The 16,523-nt window shown below is 44.6% G+C and overlaps 4 protein-coding genes across 4 annotated transcripts; all 4 read right to left on the bottom strand.

Annotated features, from left to right (window-relative positions):
* Positions 1–182: 182 nt before the first annotated feature.
* On the bottom strand, positions 183–2,045 carry BHQ10_002933 (uncharacterized protein; the record flags this gene model as incomplete). The annotated part of the gene is made up of 2 exons (XM_040875133.1): positions 183–1,837; positions 1,898–2,045. 2 exons carry the CDS (start codon positions 2,043–2,045, stop codon positions 183–185), a joined length of 1,803 nt encoding a protein of 600 aa, XP_040731437.1.
* A 504-nt stretch (positions 2,046–2,549) lies between these two features.
* BHQ10_002932 (uncharacterized protein) lies at positions 2,550–3,426 on the bottom strand (the record flags this gene model as incomplete). Its single annotated transcript, XM_040875132.1, has 3 exons — positions 2,550–3,129; positions 3,184–3,246; positions 3,311–3,426. 3 exons carry the CDS (start codon positions 3,424–3,426, stop codon positions 2,550–2,552), a joined length of 759 nt encoding a protein of 252 aa, XP_040731436.1.
* Positions 3,427–4,976: 1,550 nt separating this feature from the next.
* Positions 4,977–6,179, bottom strand: BHQ10_002931 (uncharacterized protein; the record flags this gene model as incomplete). The annotated part of the gene is made up of 1 exon (XM_040875131.1): positions 4,977–6,179. The coding sequence occupies one exon, from the start codon at positions 6,177–6,179 to the stop codon at positions 4,977–4,979; it is 1,203 nt and encodes a 400-aa protein (XP_040731435.1).
* A 4,468-nt stretch (positions 6,180–10,647) lies between these two features.
* Positions 10,648–12,483, bottom strand: BHQ10_002930 (uncharacterized protein; the record flags this gene model as incomplete). The annotated part of the gene is made up of 3 exons (XM_040875130.1): positions 10,648–10,799; positions 10,849–11,842; positions 11,929–12,483. 3 exons carry the CDS (start codon positions 12,481–12,483, stop codon positions 10,648–10,650), a joined length of 1,701 nt encoding a protein of 566 aa, XP_040731434.1.
* Positions 12,484–16,523: the final 4,040 nt, after the last annotated feature.

Genomic DNA, 16,523 nt, shown 5'->3' with positions numbered 1-16,523 from the left:
CTCGAAAGGCAATACATCAACGCTCTAAAAACATGATAATGCATGTATGCATCAAATAACAATAAATCCAACATGCCGTATTATTTCATACAGATCATAAAATCGTCAACTTCGTAGATAGTTTTGTTCACATGCAAATGATATACCCTGCTGAATGACGACTAGCCAACCGAACTAGAAGATCACCGCCGGCCAAATCGCCCCCTTCCAAATCTCCCCTGCCCTCTTGATCGGATCTTGAGCGACCGGTAATTAGCATGAGCATCAGGATTGACTTTTCTCTTCTTCGGCGACGATGGCTTCTTTTTGTCTTCGTCGTTCTTTTCAGCGGTACTCTTTTTCATCTTCTTGAGTGGCTGAACTGATGAGAATGCGGCTTTCAACTTCTCAGAGAAACTTGACGTTGGTTTGCCGTTTGTGGTAGGTAGCGATTGTTTTGTGGAGACGATTTCGGCAAAGTCTGAGTCGGAGGAGTTGTCGTCTGAGGCCACTTCGTTGTATTCATCCTCTTCGTTCGCGTCGCATGCATCGTCTGCATTTGAGTTGTCTTCTGTAGGTTTCTTCCTCTCTCTCAGAGTTCGGGTCTCTGGTAGGGAATTTTCGTTGGCATCCAGCGACTCAGGATTGGCGCCACTTTGAAGCTCGTCTTCGCTTTCATCTTCTTCATTGTCCTTCTCTTGTTCCATGTTCTTTGACGCCTTTGCTGCAGTCGTTTGTGGTGGCTTTTTCTTGGCTTGCATCACTGGCTTCATCTTGACCAGTCGAGTAGTCCTCTTCTGCCCTTTCTTTTTCCATACCCTCCCACCACTCGGGCCTTCACCTGCAGCGTCATGAGGCACTTGGCTATCCCCAACTTGAACCTTTTCTCCTGCCATCCCAATGTTCTGTTCCGCTTCCAACTCATTCAGAATATCCCAATCATCCTCCATCCGCTCATTCTCCATATCTCGCAATCCCTGCACTAGCGCACTGAGTCCCTTTCCATTATACCGCTGATGTTTCTTCACACCAACTGGACTTAGCGGGTTAGCGGGATCATTGTCATTGCTAGTCACGTATCTCCCCGAATTCGACCGTCGCAGAAAGCTAGGCGTTCCCGAAGTGAGAGCATCCATGTCCTCTGCCTGTACTTCTTCCACATTTTTATACAGTATCCGCTGCGGCTGGCTATCCTCCCCTTCTTCCATCATAGTGGCAAATCGAAGCGTCGTCGGCGTCGCAAACAATCGTTCAAGATATAATCTCTTGCTCGACGAGGTCGGCGTCCGTCCCATGACTGTATGCTCATATTCATCATCATCGCCTGCATTTCCTTCTTTGTCCTCAGACTCCTGGATATCATCCAATTTTTGACCCATCTTCCGTCTCGAAGGGGTCTGAACAATTGCATGCCCTAGGGCTGCAACTCGCGTCGCGGATGGTGTAGCCGTGCTTCCCCCGGAAGCAGAGAGCATGTCGAATAACCCCAGTATTTTGCCATTGCGTTGCGGTGTAGGCCCAATGGCGGTTTTGAGGGGAAGTGGAGATGGCTGTTGCGATTGACGATGGGTTGACGGACTGAAAAGGCGACGGAACACGGATGGAGAGTCGTAGGGGTCTAGTGTTGCGGGATGATTCGGATTGATCCTATTCTTTGATGGAGTGATGATTTCCCGTCGCACCTTGCGGGGTGTGTACTGGTTGTTCACTGATGTGTCGTTTGGGTTGATGTCTGCATGTTTACGTTTTGTGGGAGCATGTGATCTTGATGGTGTTTTGTCCAGACCACCGGCGTTGTGAGGGGATGTTGATGACTCCTCGAGGGCGCGCAGTCGACCGTAAGTTTTGTATTTGGCGGCTGTGGTTGTTACATCAATTTTGGCTTTTCTATTTTTAATGAAAGACACGCTCATCATACCTATACTTGGATCCTGCTTGATATCATGTCTGCCCGCTTTTCGTCCTCCATTGGCATCCGCAAACGCCTTTTCCCATAGTTTGAGTTCGACGCGCAGGGTATTGAGTTGTGTTGCATCAGCGGTGCTCAACATGGTTACAATTGCCATGATGTCTCATTTTCTATATTGATTGAATTCAGAACGGAAATGTGTATGTGTTCGTGCTGTCTGCTAGCGCTGGTCGTTGTCCCTTGAAAGTTAGGTGATGGACGCGTCGCGAGAAACCCATTAACGCGTCAATAGGCGGACTAACCGTAATTACATTTTACTGTAATCTATTATTAGTATTATTAGTCTATTTAAAGTGGGTTTGGATAGCTCCGTTATTGAGTCTTGGCGTCATAGATGAAATATAACGATCCGATTGGCCGGTCGCTGGCGATAAAATACGATTATGTATTAGTATTGTCATACGTATGTTACCTCTCTAGGATAGCAGTGTGAGCATGCGAGTATACTTTTTATAGATAGATTTTGTTATATACGCCAATCATGAGTTTGAGTATGCTGTAGCTGAAAATACAATATCAATTTGGTAACCCGAATACACGCTACTAGACGCACAATGCAAGCTAAAATATGAGCAAAATAACACCGTAACAAGTTGGAGGTTCAGATAGCAACACCAGTAACCCATCTCACACTCGCCTTGACAAACTCCTCAATTAATTGCAACTCCTCCAAATTCCGTGGTGCATAAACCATCGTCCACCCCTTCTGCACATGCGGTAGACAGAACCTCTGTCCCCAGCGCGCCTCAATGATTTTCCTTGCATCTGCCTCACTTAGCCAAAGATGCAGACTATTGTCGGCGGGATGGGCGTGGCCAATCTCGTAATCTAATGTGCGATCCGCGACAACGATTGGGTTTACTGATTTATTTTTTTTGCGCGCGTATAAGCCATCTGCAGTCATACCCTCGGTATGAGAGGGTCTGCTTTCGAGGATGTCTGGGTGTTCACTTGCCAGACGGCTCATAAGCGACATGAGCTTTTTCTGAGTTAGCGGTTCGATGGGTTCTGGCCTCTGTCGTTGAGGAAGAATACGTGGCATGAGCCTTGGGCGGCCGCCGGCTCGTGCTGGAATGAATTTGAGAAATGACGGCCCATCACTGCTCAGTGTCTTGGGTTCGGTTTGGAGTGGTACATGGTAAGCAAACATGATGCGACATAAAGTCATTCGATAGTAGCCACTACCAATATAATAAGTCACTGCGCATTCTCGGATTTAGATTGGAGAAACTTACTAGACGTTAGAGGGTGTACCGCCGGTGCCCAACGCTATCCATTGTTTGTAGTCGTGTATTACCCTTTTGAACAGTTAGGCGTTGACTTGAAAGGTCTCTGATGTGTACTTTAAATCTGATATCCTACCAAGCAGTGCACAACGCAACAGTAACAGCAAGTCCTGATACAACAGGATCGCCTCTAACAATCGCTAGCAGTCGCTCAGCGACTATCTGCACCCTTTCGGTAGCACTTGCACTCATATTGCTGTGGTATGTACTCCCGATGCATAGACGGCACGCGATGGAACAAAAAAGTTCTTTATTCCAGACAGAGGATGCAATACTAATTTATGTACTCGGATGGATCAAGTGATTCCTTGGAAATCGTGGGGTATCAGCTTGTACGTCGTACATAGATTGATCAGATGATCCGTCTCAAACTTTCCGAGTGATGACTGTCCAGTTGGAATCCAGGGATACGAGATGCACGGTTTTCTTCTCAACTGACCATTTCCCGAATAGTCGTGCTTTGTTAATATAGCTTCAAGATTGGAGATTGGCCTAGATAAAACAAGTAACTGATGCTCGACGTAATATTGTCGTGGGTCGCCCAAGCATCATAGGTACGTAGCCGGTATAACCCTAATACAAGTATCGGCGATATTTCGGCCTACACACAAGCCCTAACGAGAGGATAGCTTCATTATAAGGGAATACATGTGTAGCATTGTTGATGGATGTATGTTATCGTAACAAAAAAAACTCTTGTTGCACTTTATTGTATCGTGCTCTATGTACTAACCATGTAATTGGCTGTATCTAAATTCCGGATGTAAGAAGTACCAGGAATGAGCCTTCTTCAGTATAAGGTGCGCCATATTGCTGAGTTAGACGACTCATTCAGTCCTTCTTTGACCCCTGAGTCATTTTTTCTCGGTTCGAGAAGTTGAACCCGCTTTCATCAATGTTCAACATGACTCGATTCACATGAGGGCTGTGATATAGTTGGGACGCCTGAATTGTTCGGTATGTTAATGTACGAGCTGACACACTATGGTCGTATTCTTACCCTCTCGCACAACAAACATGACTCAATGTTCAGCTGTACGAAAAATCCCGTATGGTCCAGAAATGCAGATCACCAAAAGCTAGAACCTCAAGAACACTTTGATGCACAAGATTATCTTTCTCATTGGCGTCTCAACAGGTATCTGCTACGAAATCCCTGGGACCGCTTCTGTTGCTTGAAAAGAGACTGGCTGAGCCAGCTTCGTCTTAATAGCCTCGTGGGTCGTCAACTCTAGTTCGATTGTGCATCATGTGTCGGGGAAATGGTTTGATAATATCAATCCCAAAGGTTGAGTGCGATGCACCGCAGTCTTAGGCGATGGCCAAAGAAAAACAGCAATGATACATAAATAAGACCAAAAAAATTAAATCAATGATATCGATCCAGGAATGTGCATAAACTGTGCGTTATGCCGGGTGGTATCACAATCAATTTGCAACAATAGTTTCCCAAAGGAACCAAAGCCAGCTGGGAGAAGAATAGAAAACTTCCGAAGGGCTTTACAGTATATAGAGTAGAGCTGTGTTCCATAAGCTAGTAGAAGAATCAATTGTTGATAAGATCTATATTCCAGATCTGTCTGTAGGATGTTTATCAGAAGGCTTTCTACCAAAATTAGTATGTATAGTATTATGCTATGATATGTGTAGTAAGTGGCTAAAGTAAACAAGAAGCCGGATACGGCAATTGACATCTATTTATCAAACAGGACCGTACGCTACCAAGCTGCGACAGCTGAGCCTTAGAAGATGGTGTTGTTATAGTCAATACCTTGAGCCTTCAAGCCTAGACCCCAGTCGGCATACTGGTCCCAAGTCTCACTGACATTCAACCCATCCGCAGCAACCCCGCTAATGTGAGCAAGAGTCGAAGTCGTCAGCTCGGTGACGTACAAGCCTCCATTATGATAGATGATACGATGAGTCCAGCTGTACTGGGTCGGCAAGACAATCGAGTTTTGTACCGCAATTCTCGGAGCTGCGGTTCCGGTCGTCGAGTTATCGGCGATTTTCACGCTGAAAACTGCATTGACACAAGGAGCACATAGGGTCGATGATCCCAAGAGCCAGAATTGGGAAGGGTCTTGCGAAAATGCAATGTGGATGATACCGGCGGTGCTGCCGACGTTAGAGGACAGGGTGAACCAGTCGATAGATGCGTCAGCGTTGATGCGTCCGAATGTGCCTGTGCCGGTGGTTGAGTTGCCCAACAAACCGACCCAGGCGTTACCGTCAGGTCCAGCAACCAGGCCGACGGGGATACTGCCTTTGTTTGCAGGAACGGCAATCTCCTCACCAGCACTTCCATCATTCTTGTAGTGCCAGATCTTGCTGCTCAAGTCTAGACCAGAGTAGATGTCTCCGCTAGTAGGGTGAACAGCAACAAAGATAGGACGTCCGCTAACAGCCCACACTTGGTAATCATCCGTATTGTCAATATTGATTCTGACTACGTGCGAGCTGTCCTTGCACGCTGCCCATAGCGTTCCGTTATTATACAATAGGCCGTGTGGTCCGTAGGCGGGAGAAGGAATAGGGATAGTCTTGACGACCGTTGGCGGAGAGTTGATATCGTCACCATTGGGATCAATTTGGAGAATAGCATTGTCAAATTGGACGGTTGCCCAGACGGTGGGACTAGAGGAATTGCCTGACGTTCCAGAGCCTATTGTAAGTCCATGTAGACCGGACCATTGGTTTGTTGGGGTGTATTTGCGAGAGCCGGTAGGCTTTCCGTTGCTATCAAGCGATACTTTGACGAGACTTCCGTCAGTTTGTTGAGAAATGAGTAAAAGGTTGTCGCTCACCGCGACAATCTCGTGTGTTTCGGCGGCGGCTGGGAGAGGGTATTCGACCACGCTTTTGACTGGTGAGCTGCCCACCGTGGCAGCACTGACGTGCAATCGGCTCAGTAGCAATAAGGAGAAAAGACCAACAAAACGCATTGTGATTTTTGTGGCGGTTTTCCGGTAGGATGAAGAAAAATGCTTGGTGGTCAAGATTCTTGAGAATGATGAAAAGTCAAGCGGGACTCGAGCCTTATTTTAGTAGATATCGAGCTTATAGCTAAGGTGGACCATACAATCACAATCAACATATTAAACACGCTGAAATGGGAAGCATGCTGGCACGGATACATTTTCCATGACGATCGTCCCTACAAGGGGCTAGCTTCAAGATATGGCATTTTTTAGCTTGAAGTTTATCTGATTCAGTTCATCTTGTAAACAATAAAAGCCCCACCGGGCTGTTCACTTGACGAATCGACACTCGGCACTGTGTCAGCGCTAGCACAGGAGAAGTACTTAGTACCAAAGCCCTAATACGCGTTCGCGCAGCCCCAGCAAAAAGCGATCTTGTTTTCCGATTTGGCTTGAAATTTTTGGACGGAGCACTTCGGCATTGCCATCGGATAACACCAATAATCTCATAAACAGCTGGCTGACCCTAGAGAGTACGGTGCATGGTTCAGCTAGCCGCATCATAGTCGATCGCTTGCGGCCCCACTAAGGAGACGCCTCATGTTCAGTTTTGACCTCTTGACCAGCCGTGACTCGGAAAATGGGAATTTGGGTGCAGCCTGACCACTCTCTTTTTCGTAGAAATTTCCGCTGTGCCTCGTATCCCACTGTAGGCGTAAGTGGCGGTTTGTATGGCACGTAAATCATAGATCTCAAGAGAAATCCCTGAAGATTGGTTGCTGGAGTAGGTCTAAGTGGTGCATTCATGCATCGACAATAACAAATAGACATGCAATCTTCCTTACAAGCATGAAGATACATAGAAAACTAAGCCCTGACAACAATCGGTATGCCATCGATAACCCACCACAAGCCTTAAGCTTGTAGATACTACCAAATCATCTACGATATGGATGATATTTTCATTTCAACATTTTTTGTTTGAAGAAACATGCTGATCTAACATACAGTCGTCAAGCGATTAATTATTGGAAATAAATCCTCGGCTTTAAGGGTACTCTGGCCCTTGTAATTATAGGACAATCTATGTTTATTCTTGGATAGAATAACTTCTAGCAATACCGATATGAGATACTGGCATGACTGCTGCTCTCTATTACATGGCGTCACGGGTATCAATAATGCTGAATTATCTACCGGTTTAATTCATTGATTGTGGCTGTCGATGGTCAAGGTGCTATTTTCACGACCAAGCCAAAATCTCTTTTTGATCGATCAATTCAGCTGAATTGGAAATAGCTATATGCATTATTAACAGTAAACAGCCTTCAAAGGAGGAGGATGTATAAATACCGAACAATCTCTCTTGTGTGGCGGTACCACTCTGGTAGGGGTACACTGTCCGGATGCAGCCCCGGCTAAGACCCTCCCCCAGATTGACAACAATGGCAGCATAATAAATTGAGATTAGGGCCATAAGGATAGATAATTATATCTATCAGAACATTTTGGTATTCGAATCTGTTGGATATAGTAGTGGCTACTTATGCAAGTAGCCTTCTGCATTAGAATATGTTATTACATGTACGCATTAGGTAGTAAGAGATCAATAAGACCTAATGCAATGCCGAAGCTGGAGGTGAGCCCTAATTATTCCACGATTTACACCTTAGCAATTCATTGCCTGAATAATGCGCGGTTTGATCCGCCTTCCTATGATGTGGTGGCAATCGACTAGAAATGTCTATAGCACTACTACTGCGTCTGCCTTCCAGTCTGACAGACTACATGTATGAGAGTTGAAGACCGCTGCTCTCAATCGTCGAATGAAGTACTAGATACCTACAAAGCCAATTTAAACTGTCGGGGTCAAAAAGTGTAATCTGAGCATTAAACCTTCGATGTTTGATATATGCTTTCTATCTGTTCGAAGAAAGTGCGGACAGAACTTTTCATCTTCATTGTTCCTTTTTTTTTTTGATCATTCGTCAATAAGGTCACGTAATCCCCGTTTGACCACTGCTTCAGGCCTCCGTACTCTTCGAAAAATCGACCGGACCGTGATGTATCCAGAGAGACTAGCTTCATCCCCCTGTCTGGCATGTTGTACGAACCTTGTATCACATTAGTGAAAGGTCTTTGTACTAGTTTGTTATTACTGCATGTAATGGGAGAAGGGCCTCAAGCATCAATAGTAAGTAAACTCTTCAAGAGCGACCAGTAGTTTAAACAAACAGCCACTCAGTCCCTCTATACTCAATTGCAAATATTCTTTAGCAGAAGAGTTGTCTTTAGAGCTGTTAAAGGTGGCAAACGTAACTTGACAACGGTGAAATTGGGGTTCCGCGGCACATGCCATAACAGGCTGTCAGTTTAAGACTGTCTTGTGTATCGTTTATAGATAGAGACCACAAGGTGATTACTCGATCATCAAGATCTATATGTTTGCTTCGAAGTTCTATTATTCTTTATAAAAGCCAGGAGTCAAGTAAGACTCAGTATGCAACGACTATGGGAGCAAGGTTCGTCGGTTTGAAATCGAATCATTTCCTGCTGAGATCAGGACGCGGAAGTTGATCGATGTATTAAATATCTGGCTCGATTTATTGCGAGATGTTGAGGGTTGACTGCAAGGCTAGAAGAAACGTTAGTTTTTAGTCAACATTCCAGTGACTACCCCAAAACTAAACATTAAAAAGCAATTCATTGCATTTTATGTGACATTTGACCTAGAACTTCTTTTTGTCATTCTACCATTCTACTACATCTTATACTATATACAATCTAACACTGTCAATCATAGAGGTCATCAGTTCGACTCTCGGTTGACCTGCCTTAACTAAAAGAGGTCCAGTGGGCAGTGCATCACATCCTTGCTCATGAGGTGCAGACCCTTTCATCCGATTGTTCCGCAAAGTCACAATGTCTTCATTTCCCTCTTTGGGTACACGCACTAATTCCAGTCTTGATGCGCTGGCATGTCGCAGGAAATTGGTCTCAAGTCCTTACAATAGGCTGCTTGGGCCGAAATTTGATCCAACCAGGAAAGATACAGAAACGTACGATGCAGCGCGTGATCAGCCATAATCACGAAAAGTGACACAACTTATCTCTATCAGCATATTCTAATGCTAGCCCAGGATTGCTGATCCAGGATATTCTCGATTCATGCAAAGCTAGGCTTGACTAAGGTGGCATTGGGTGTACAAATAGGCAGCAACGATCAGACTCCAGTAACAACTTTGACCATGCACCTCTAAAACCAAYCCGAGACATACCAAGCCATGATGCTAAACTCCGTAAGCGCCTGAAAATAGAAACAGGTCCTCCTATCCAGTAAAATGAGATAACGTGTTTCCACCGTAACTTTTGCTACTCAGCCCCAGGTCTGAATTATCTTACATAAATAGCATAGTAATCCTCGTCGTGAGGTTTCGGGCTTGACAAACATCTAGAGGATCTTTAGTCGTCAGTAGCATTATCAACTGTACCGATAATGCTACCAAGCAACATTTTCCATACAGGGGAACGATCACTTGTGGTATCAACGATATCGCTAATGCAACAAATCAGTCACCAAAAATCTACTTTCATAGACCACTTGCGATGAAGGGATGAAATACTCAGGACACTTACTAAGATTTGAAATCCTTGGCTAAATCGTCGTCCAGGTATTTCAAACGAGCTTTAGCAACCTCATTGTCACCGAACCGAATGAACTGAATCGATATATTGGACCGCATTTGATTCTGCCGACGCATTTCTCCGACAAGTGAACGAATGGCGTTATCAACTCCACAGATATTGTCACTGTTCGTGGCATCATCCCAAATTCCATCGGTTAGAATATAAATGCTGGTTTTCGGATTTTTGTGTGATATCTTTTCCTTCACTTGGTCCAAAATTATGCTGATACTACCCTCCATATCGAAAATTATATCCTCCTGCTTCATGCCTTGAGAGATCACTTTATCAACTAACCTATCCACTCCCCTGAATTTATACAACAACTTGGACCCTGGCTTTTTGGTTGATTCGGGGCTCGATCTAAAGTACAGGTCGATACCATCAGGGTCAACCTCGTCGGTGAGATGTGCGAGGGCTCTGAATGTGTCAACAACTGCTGGCCAATGATTTTTTTTCATCGACACTGTGTCGTCAATGATGAATATCTTCGGAAAGTTGGAGTGAGCTTTGACCCTTTTTAACACATTGCACATCGTTGAACATACCTGTTGTCGTTTTTTCAGCTTCTCAAGTGCAATAGATAAGCACCTATAAACCTCATCACTTTCCTTCTTCCCTCCTTGTATCCAATTGATTACATGAGGAACGCGGAATTTGAGGTATTTGGTTTGATTGGTTGTTGGTGAACTTGTTCGTTTGGCGACCTCAGGTTTGATTGTTCTATCATATTTGGAAGATTCTATTACAGAATCGGCTGTAATTTCATTCTTGCTACTGGGAAATGAGTCTCTGTGGACTGGAGGAGTTAATAATGGATGCAGCTCAGATTCTCGTCGAGGATCCAAACTTGTTTCTTCAGGTAAGGAATGTGGACTGTCCGAATCGCGAGCTCCATTGACCGAATCATGACGGTTGAATCTCCTCTGGCCTGATTGATTTCCTCCCGATGTTGACCTCCTTGGGAAAGCGTTATAGTCAGGTGACGTCCGCGCATATTCGAACGAACGAGGGTTTGCCCTCTGGTCAAGTTCCGTTATAGAGGTTCTACCAGTTGGAGATGGCACCTGCCATGGTGTCTGCGGTGTTTTAGCCTTTTCTTCGAAATATTGCCTGATAGCGGCCCCCAGTTCTTTAGCATCATAGCGCGGTTTTCGTACCGGCACCATCGCATGTTTCAACACGATTTCGCAGAAACCTTCTGTTATATCATCAAAAAAGCGCCGTTGTTCGAGTACGCGGTCCAGCGTCTTGTCTACCGCATCGAGTCTTCTATCGCCATTATGAAACGATGCCCCATACCCTTGATTGCGAAGAAGAGTATTTGGGTCATTTTCTTCGCACCGCAATGATCTGAATTCCTCTCGTCCTCTCTCATCGGATATCGCCCAGACAGCTGCTTCAAAGAGTACACAACCGAATGACCATATATCAACGAGATGGCTGATACCTTCGTCGAGGGATCGGGAGAAATCATCGTAGTTGGTCATTTCCGGAGCGTTATACATGATACCGCCTTTATTATCACGGGTTTTTTTGATATGATATGCCTCATCCGAAGTAAAACTGGTCAACCCGAAATCGCCAATTTTGAAACTATACTTGTATGTGCCCCCTTCTTCGTTCCGAAAGACAAAGATATTTGCTGGCTTTAAATCTTGATGTACTCCTCGTAACTGCCTGTTGGTTCTTCGGAGATCTTGCGCATGCAATAGTCTCAGGCCCCTAAGCAGCCCAGAGAGGTTTTCGAACAACCCAAGAAGCTCCTCACGTGTGCGCGGCACTCTGTTACTCTTGTAAAGTTCAAGCAAGCTTCCCTCATCGGCAAATTCAAGGATTATGAACGCTTTGTCTTTCTGCTTGAACGACCCATGATATTTGAGAAAATATTTGGATACATAATCTTCGTTGCCAGGGTACTGAAATGATAAATACGCTTTCAGTTCGTTCTTGAAGCTGTGCCCAATTTCACTTTTCGGATACTCTTTGATGACGACGAGGTCCTGGAGAAGTTCAAAATGTCAGACTTCGTGTATCTTGTGATAGATAGAAACAACAATAAAAGATAATCAAGAAAGAATGAATGTACATCTTTTGTTTGAAGCTTCGAGGCTTTGTGCAATTTATATAATTTAGTAGTAACTGTGTTAGCAGGGCTGCCAAAATGACCGGAAAGTTGACGTTCAAAGGTCAACGGTAGAACGCAGCGACTGTGAAGATCTCTTCCATGCAATCCTGATCCAAATACGACTGGACTGAACAAAAACTGGGACTGCAGAAATCTCGCTTCGACTTCCTTCCCTTCCAATGTGCCAGGAAAACAACCTTCCATAAACGGTAGGATATGGTCGTCAGAACCTTTTTCATTGAGCTCGCTAAGGTAGGCTAGGCTTGGTAGGTTGGGCGTTGCGATGTATACAAGAATCGAAAAGATGCGAATATAACTTTTAATAATAGATCTCGGCGGAGGTAGGGTTTGACGATGTACGCCGGCTTGCCATAAGACGTCGCTAATCAGATTTTCGTTCCAGTAGCCTCTTAGGTCATCTTCCGATATGTAAAATTCTTCTTTCCCGTCGCCAGTCAAGCCCTGAATACAGATTTTCTTCACCCAGTAGCCGAAGTCCTTCGAGATTGAGTCCATTTTACGTGTATCAAGAGTGGCTGCAGCAGGTAATTGCACGCTGGCCTACCTTGCCAATCACGCAAAAATACAAGATTCGACCTCTTCAGGAACTCGCCACGGGTATATATAATATGGTGGTATATACTGCAGCGCTAGGACTGCCTTTTGGCAGTGGTTGTCGAGCGCGGACCTGACCTGCGTCATGTAGGTGGCAAAGAAATGCAAGTAAGAAGAGGGGTTGCAGGGAATTTGTACAAGGCTGTCATAGCGGCTCATTACTTAACTAATTCTCAACTCAGCCTCAGCCTAATTCAACTGACGAGGTGGCTGAGGTGCCCCAATGCGTCAATGCATGCTCTACTCTGCGAACTAGTCTGTGTAACGTATTTGATACCGTACGTACAGTAATGACAAGGCTGATAATGGTCAAGAGCTTCTCTGAATCTAAGAGCCTCAATAGCACGCGGTACTTCTGTGTTCTTTTCTTCTAGTCCTTCATGCCTAACATAACCATACACGACGTTTGAGTAATCTAGAGTCCAACCTAGTGTAAAATCCAGGCCTGTACACCTGAAAAACTATGTTCTATATAAATAAATTTACATTGATTGAGTGCCTCAATATTTGCCTTTTTCCAAAAAGCCTTGGCCATCTGAAATTTCAGTTTCCTCGTCAATATCCATTTCTCCACGACGTCGAGTGGCCCACCAATACGCACAAATCCATATCAAACCAATGACTGCCATGAAAGGAAAGCATACTTTGGCAAAGAGTGCGAAGAATTCCGGCTTGAAAGTAGGCATCACTTCAGGTTGATTCTGATCCCACTGAAATAGTCCACTACCAAGAAATGTCTGGTCAAAAGTTAGATGGTCTGTAAACTTACGCAACTTCAAACTTGGCATGCCTAGTCTTACGGCAATAAACGTTCCCGGAAGGAAAATAAGGGTAACTAGAGTGATGATGTGCATCGAAGCGGTTTCTCTCTCAGTTCTTTCCGCAACCCTGTGCATGCTTTTTGTCATCTTTTGCATCTTCATTGTAGAATCATGCATTTCCTGTGTCATGCTTTCCATTCGAAGGGAGCCGTGGTGTGCATTTGTGGCAAATAATGTGTTGATCTCGATGTTCCTGAACTGAAGGATGGATTCAAACTACTCAATTTTTGTCAACTTCTAAAAGACCTTTCAAAGGTCAGAGGTGTCATTATTTACCATGCTTTTGCCATTACCCAGCACTTGTAACAATGAATCAATTCGACATTGTTCTCTTTTCAGATCATTCACAATGCTCGTAATTTGTTGGAAAAAGTCCGATACTGCCGTTGACGAGCCATCCTTGATTTCGGATGGAAAATAAGGGTCGTCGATAAGACGTTGGTAATAGCCCATTATTTCAAGAAGCACACCAGCGTTCAGTTTTATCACCATGCCTATCTCTTGAAGTGTAGATTCTATGCGAGAAAGATCTTGTAGCTGTTCGATGGGGAACGGCTCAGAAAATCTAAAGTGACTTGATACATCGACGTTGTCGTTCTGCGTTGATGACAACGACCCTTGAAGTGTGGACTGTACCAAAGTTGCCTGTGGTTTGTTCCGGTAATTTTGCCTTCCCCATTTGGCAAGATTTGGAGAAATAATGGTCTCAGGAATGGCGGATAAGCCTGTTGTCTGTCTCGACGGAGCCCTTCCTACGTTTGTTGTCCCCATTCCTGACTCAAATCCTCCAGCGTCCCCATTTAGACCGTTATCGCCAGCGTTCTCGGAGGTTTTCAACTCCAAAAGTTCGACTGGGGCGTTGAAAACTTTTTTTAAAATTTCGCTCGATCTCTTCTCGAGTCTAGTCAACTGGTGCCGCCAATTCTCCCTGCACCACTCGAAATGAATAAGGTGGGTTTGCAAAGTAGTAGAGAAACAACTGCTCAGGTCAACCATGTTCTGCGCACTTATACTGCCAGAAATTGCTGTCTCTTCTTTGATTCTTGATTTTATCACACTATTGGCTTTGATGTCAATCCAAAAAGCCTTTCCGGTTTCCACGTCGAAAGAATGATAGACCACCGTCTGTCGGATGGACCACGGGTTGCTGCCCCCAGACGACGGCTCGGTAGACCAAAGATTATAACATTGTTTGAATTCCCGACCTGATCGACCTAGTCGGAATATAGCAAATTTTGTATTGAGTTGGTCTAGAAAGCTTTCATGTCGAAAGCTTGTATAGTGGAAGTCGTCGGGCTGTTTTCCCGCACCGAAAGCAAGCACAAGTTCTAAGAACGATGGAGATACCTGATGAAATGACAATAGGTATTCCAACATCTCTTTGGAGCAGTCTAGTGGACTTCTTGAGCTTTCGGCTTCAATGAATCTGATAGCCTCTTAGTTGATCAGTCCCATATTTTGCTTAGAGGTAGACTTACACATGACGGCATTTCGGATCTTTACGATTCAATTGGAAATGTTTCTTCAGGGTTTCCACTAGCTTAATGCTAGTCGACGTGAATTCTACTCATTGCATGGTGTCAGTTTCCATGCTATAACAAGAGAGAGAGCGTTTCTGTTAACAAACCATGATCACCGTCACAAGTCTCTACCAGCTCGATGAGATGGTATTGAGACTTTGATTCAAATAAACTCTTCTGATTCTCTTGGAGGCGCTTCCGATAAGATTCTAACACATGAGAAAATGCATGTGTGCGAATCAGGTTTGTCGGATACGGACGACTTGAATCACACGCCACTTGCAACGTATCGTATTGATCTAGCATCCTGATATCGTGGTAGTTAGATTTGCTGGAAATGATCTCGGGAATAGAGAACCTCCTTGTTTATCCAGATTCGTATGTGATTTTTACTTGATACTGCAGTCTAGAATTAGCACTTTATATCAATGGACGAGGCTTTGCGGATGAGACCCGAAAGGCGTATTCCTAACTTAAGCATAACTGATATTCAACTGAAAAAAGTATCCTGCTCGAATATTGCCCAGGTCGAAGGCTAAATGCTTAGCAGGCCGTTGTTTGCATCACAAACAGGGTGGATCAGCTAGGCAGACTGAGTGGCAATGTCCGACAAATGAAGATTAAAATTAAGGCAAGACACATTAAACGAATTTGCACCAGTTGACGGGGTCAGGATCAAAGATGTCCTTGCTTCTTGCACTACTCGTAACATGGGCTCGTGGGCAAGACAAAAGCTCAGCATTCGTAGAACCACAAAAATACAATAAAAGAACATGGACCAATCATTCACCGCCTGCCAGTTCGAAGATTATCGATAGAATCCCATTGCTCCTGTACAGCATTAGATAGATTTGGTTCCGACCTTTCCATCCGGTATTTCAAATACACGTACGTCTGTGAGGCTTTGAGGCACATCTACCACATAGTAATCATCTTGCACCTGTTACATATGGTCAGGACACCAACGAGGCTGTGCCAGTGTGGCTGTGATACGCGTCACTCACGTCGAAAACAATAATAGTGTAGCCAAAGACGTCTTCCAGATGACTCTTGAGCTTTTCTTGGCTTAACCGATATGTAGGAACATATACTAGAACCATATTGATATTACTGTCTTGATTTCTGGAGCTCCGTCAATGTCTCTGATATTAGTATGCAGCAAACGCTTCGTCGAGAAATGATGGAACGCTGGAACCCGGCTGAGGCTGGGCTTTTCTATACACTGTCATGGATTGTGCAGGGTATAAAAAGGCGATGCATTCTCATCTCAAACCAATTATATTTTTACAATCAATACCAGGTGCGGGTATCGCGCGGACCATCTTGAAATACAGTTGATGTGGATGGAACCCGATTCCTTGTAATGCACAGCCTCGCGAAACAAGCTGAGCGAGAAGTGACAGGGGTAGAGGGGGAAGAGCAAGGCTCTGGGTTACACAGCATTGAATATTCAGAAATGGCGTGTAATTACGTGTATTGAAATACAACACAGGTATGTCACGGCAAGGCTGCGACCTAGGTACAGCTATCACATGCGGCTGACGTGTTGTAGTTGATCTTCTACGAGGGCTGGTTGAGCCTGATGACATCCGAGAGTCGC

This window comes from Talaromyces amestolkiae (assembly GCF_001896365.1).
Source record: "Talaromyces amestolkiae strain CIB chromosome Unknown scaffold4.1, whole genome shotgun sequence".
Lineage (NCBI taxonomy): Eukaryota > Fungi > Ascomycota > Eurotiomycetes > Eurotiales > Trichocomaceae > Talaromyces > Talaromyces amestolkiae.
Note: the sequence above shows the minus strand (reverse complement) of the source record. Positions and strands in the feature narration are given on the sequence as shown.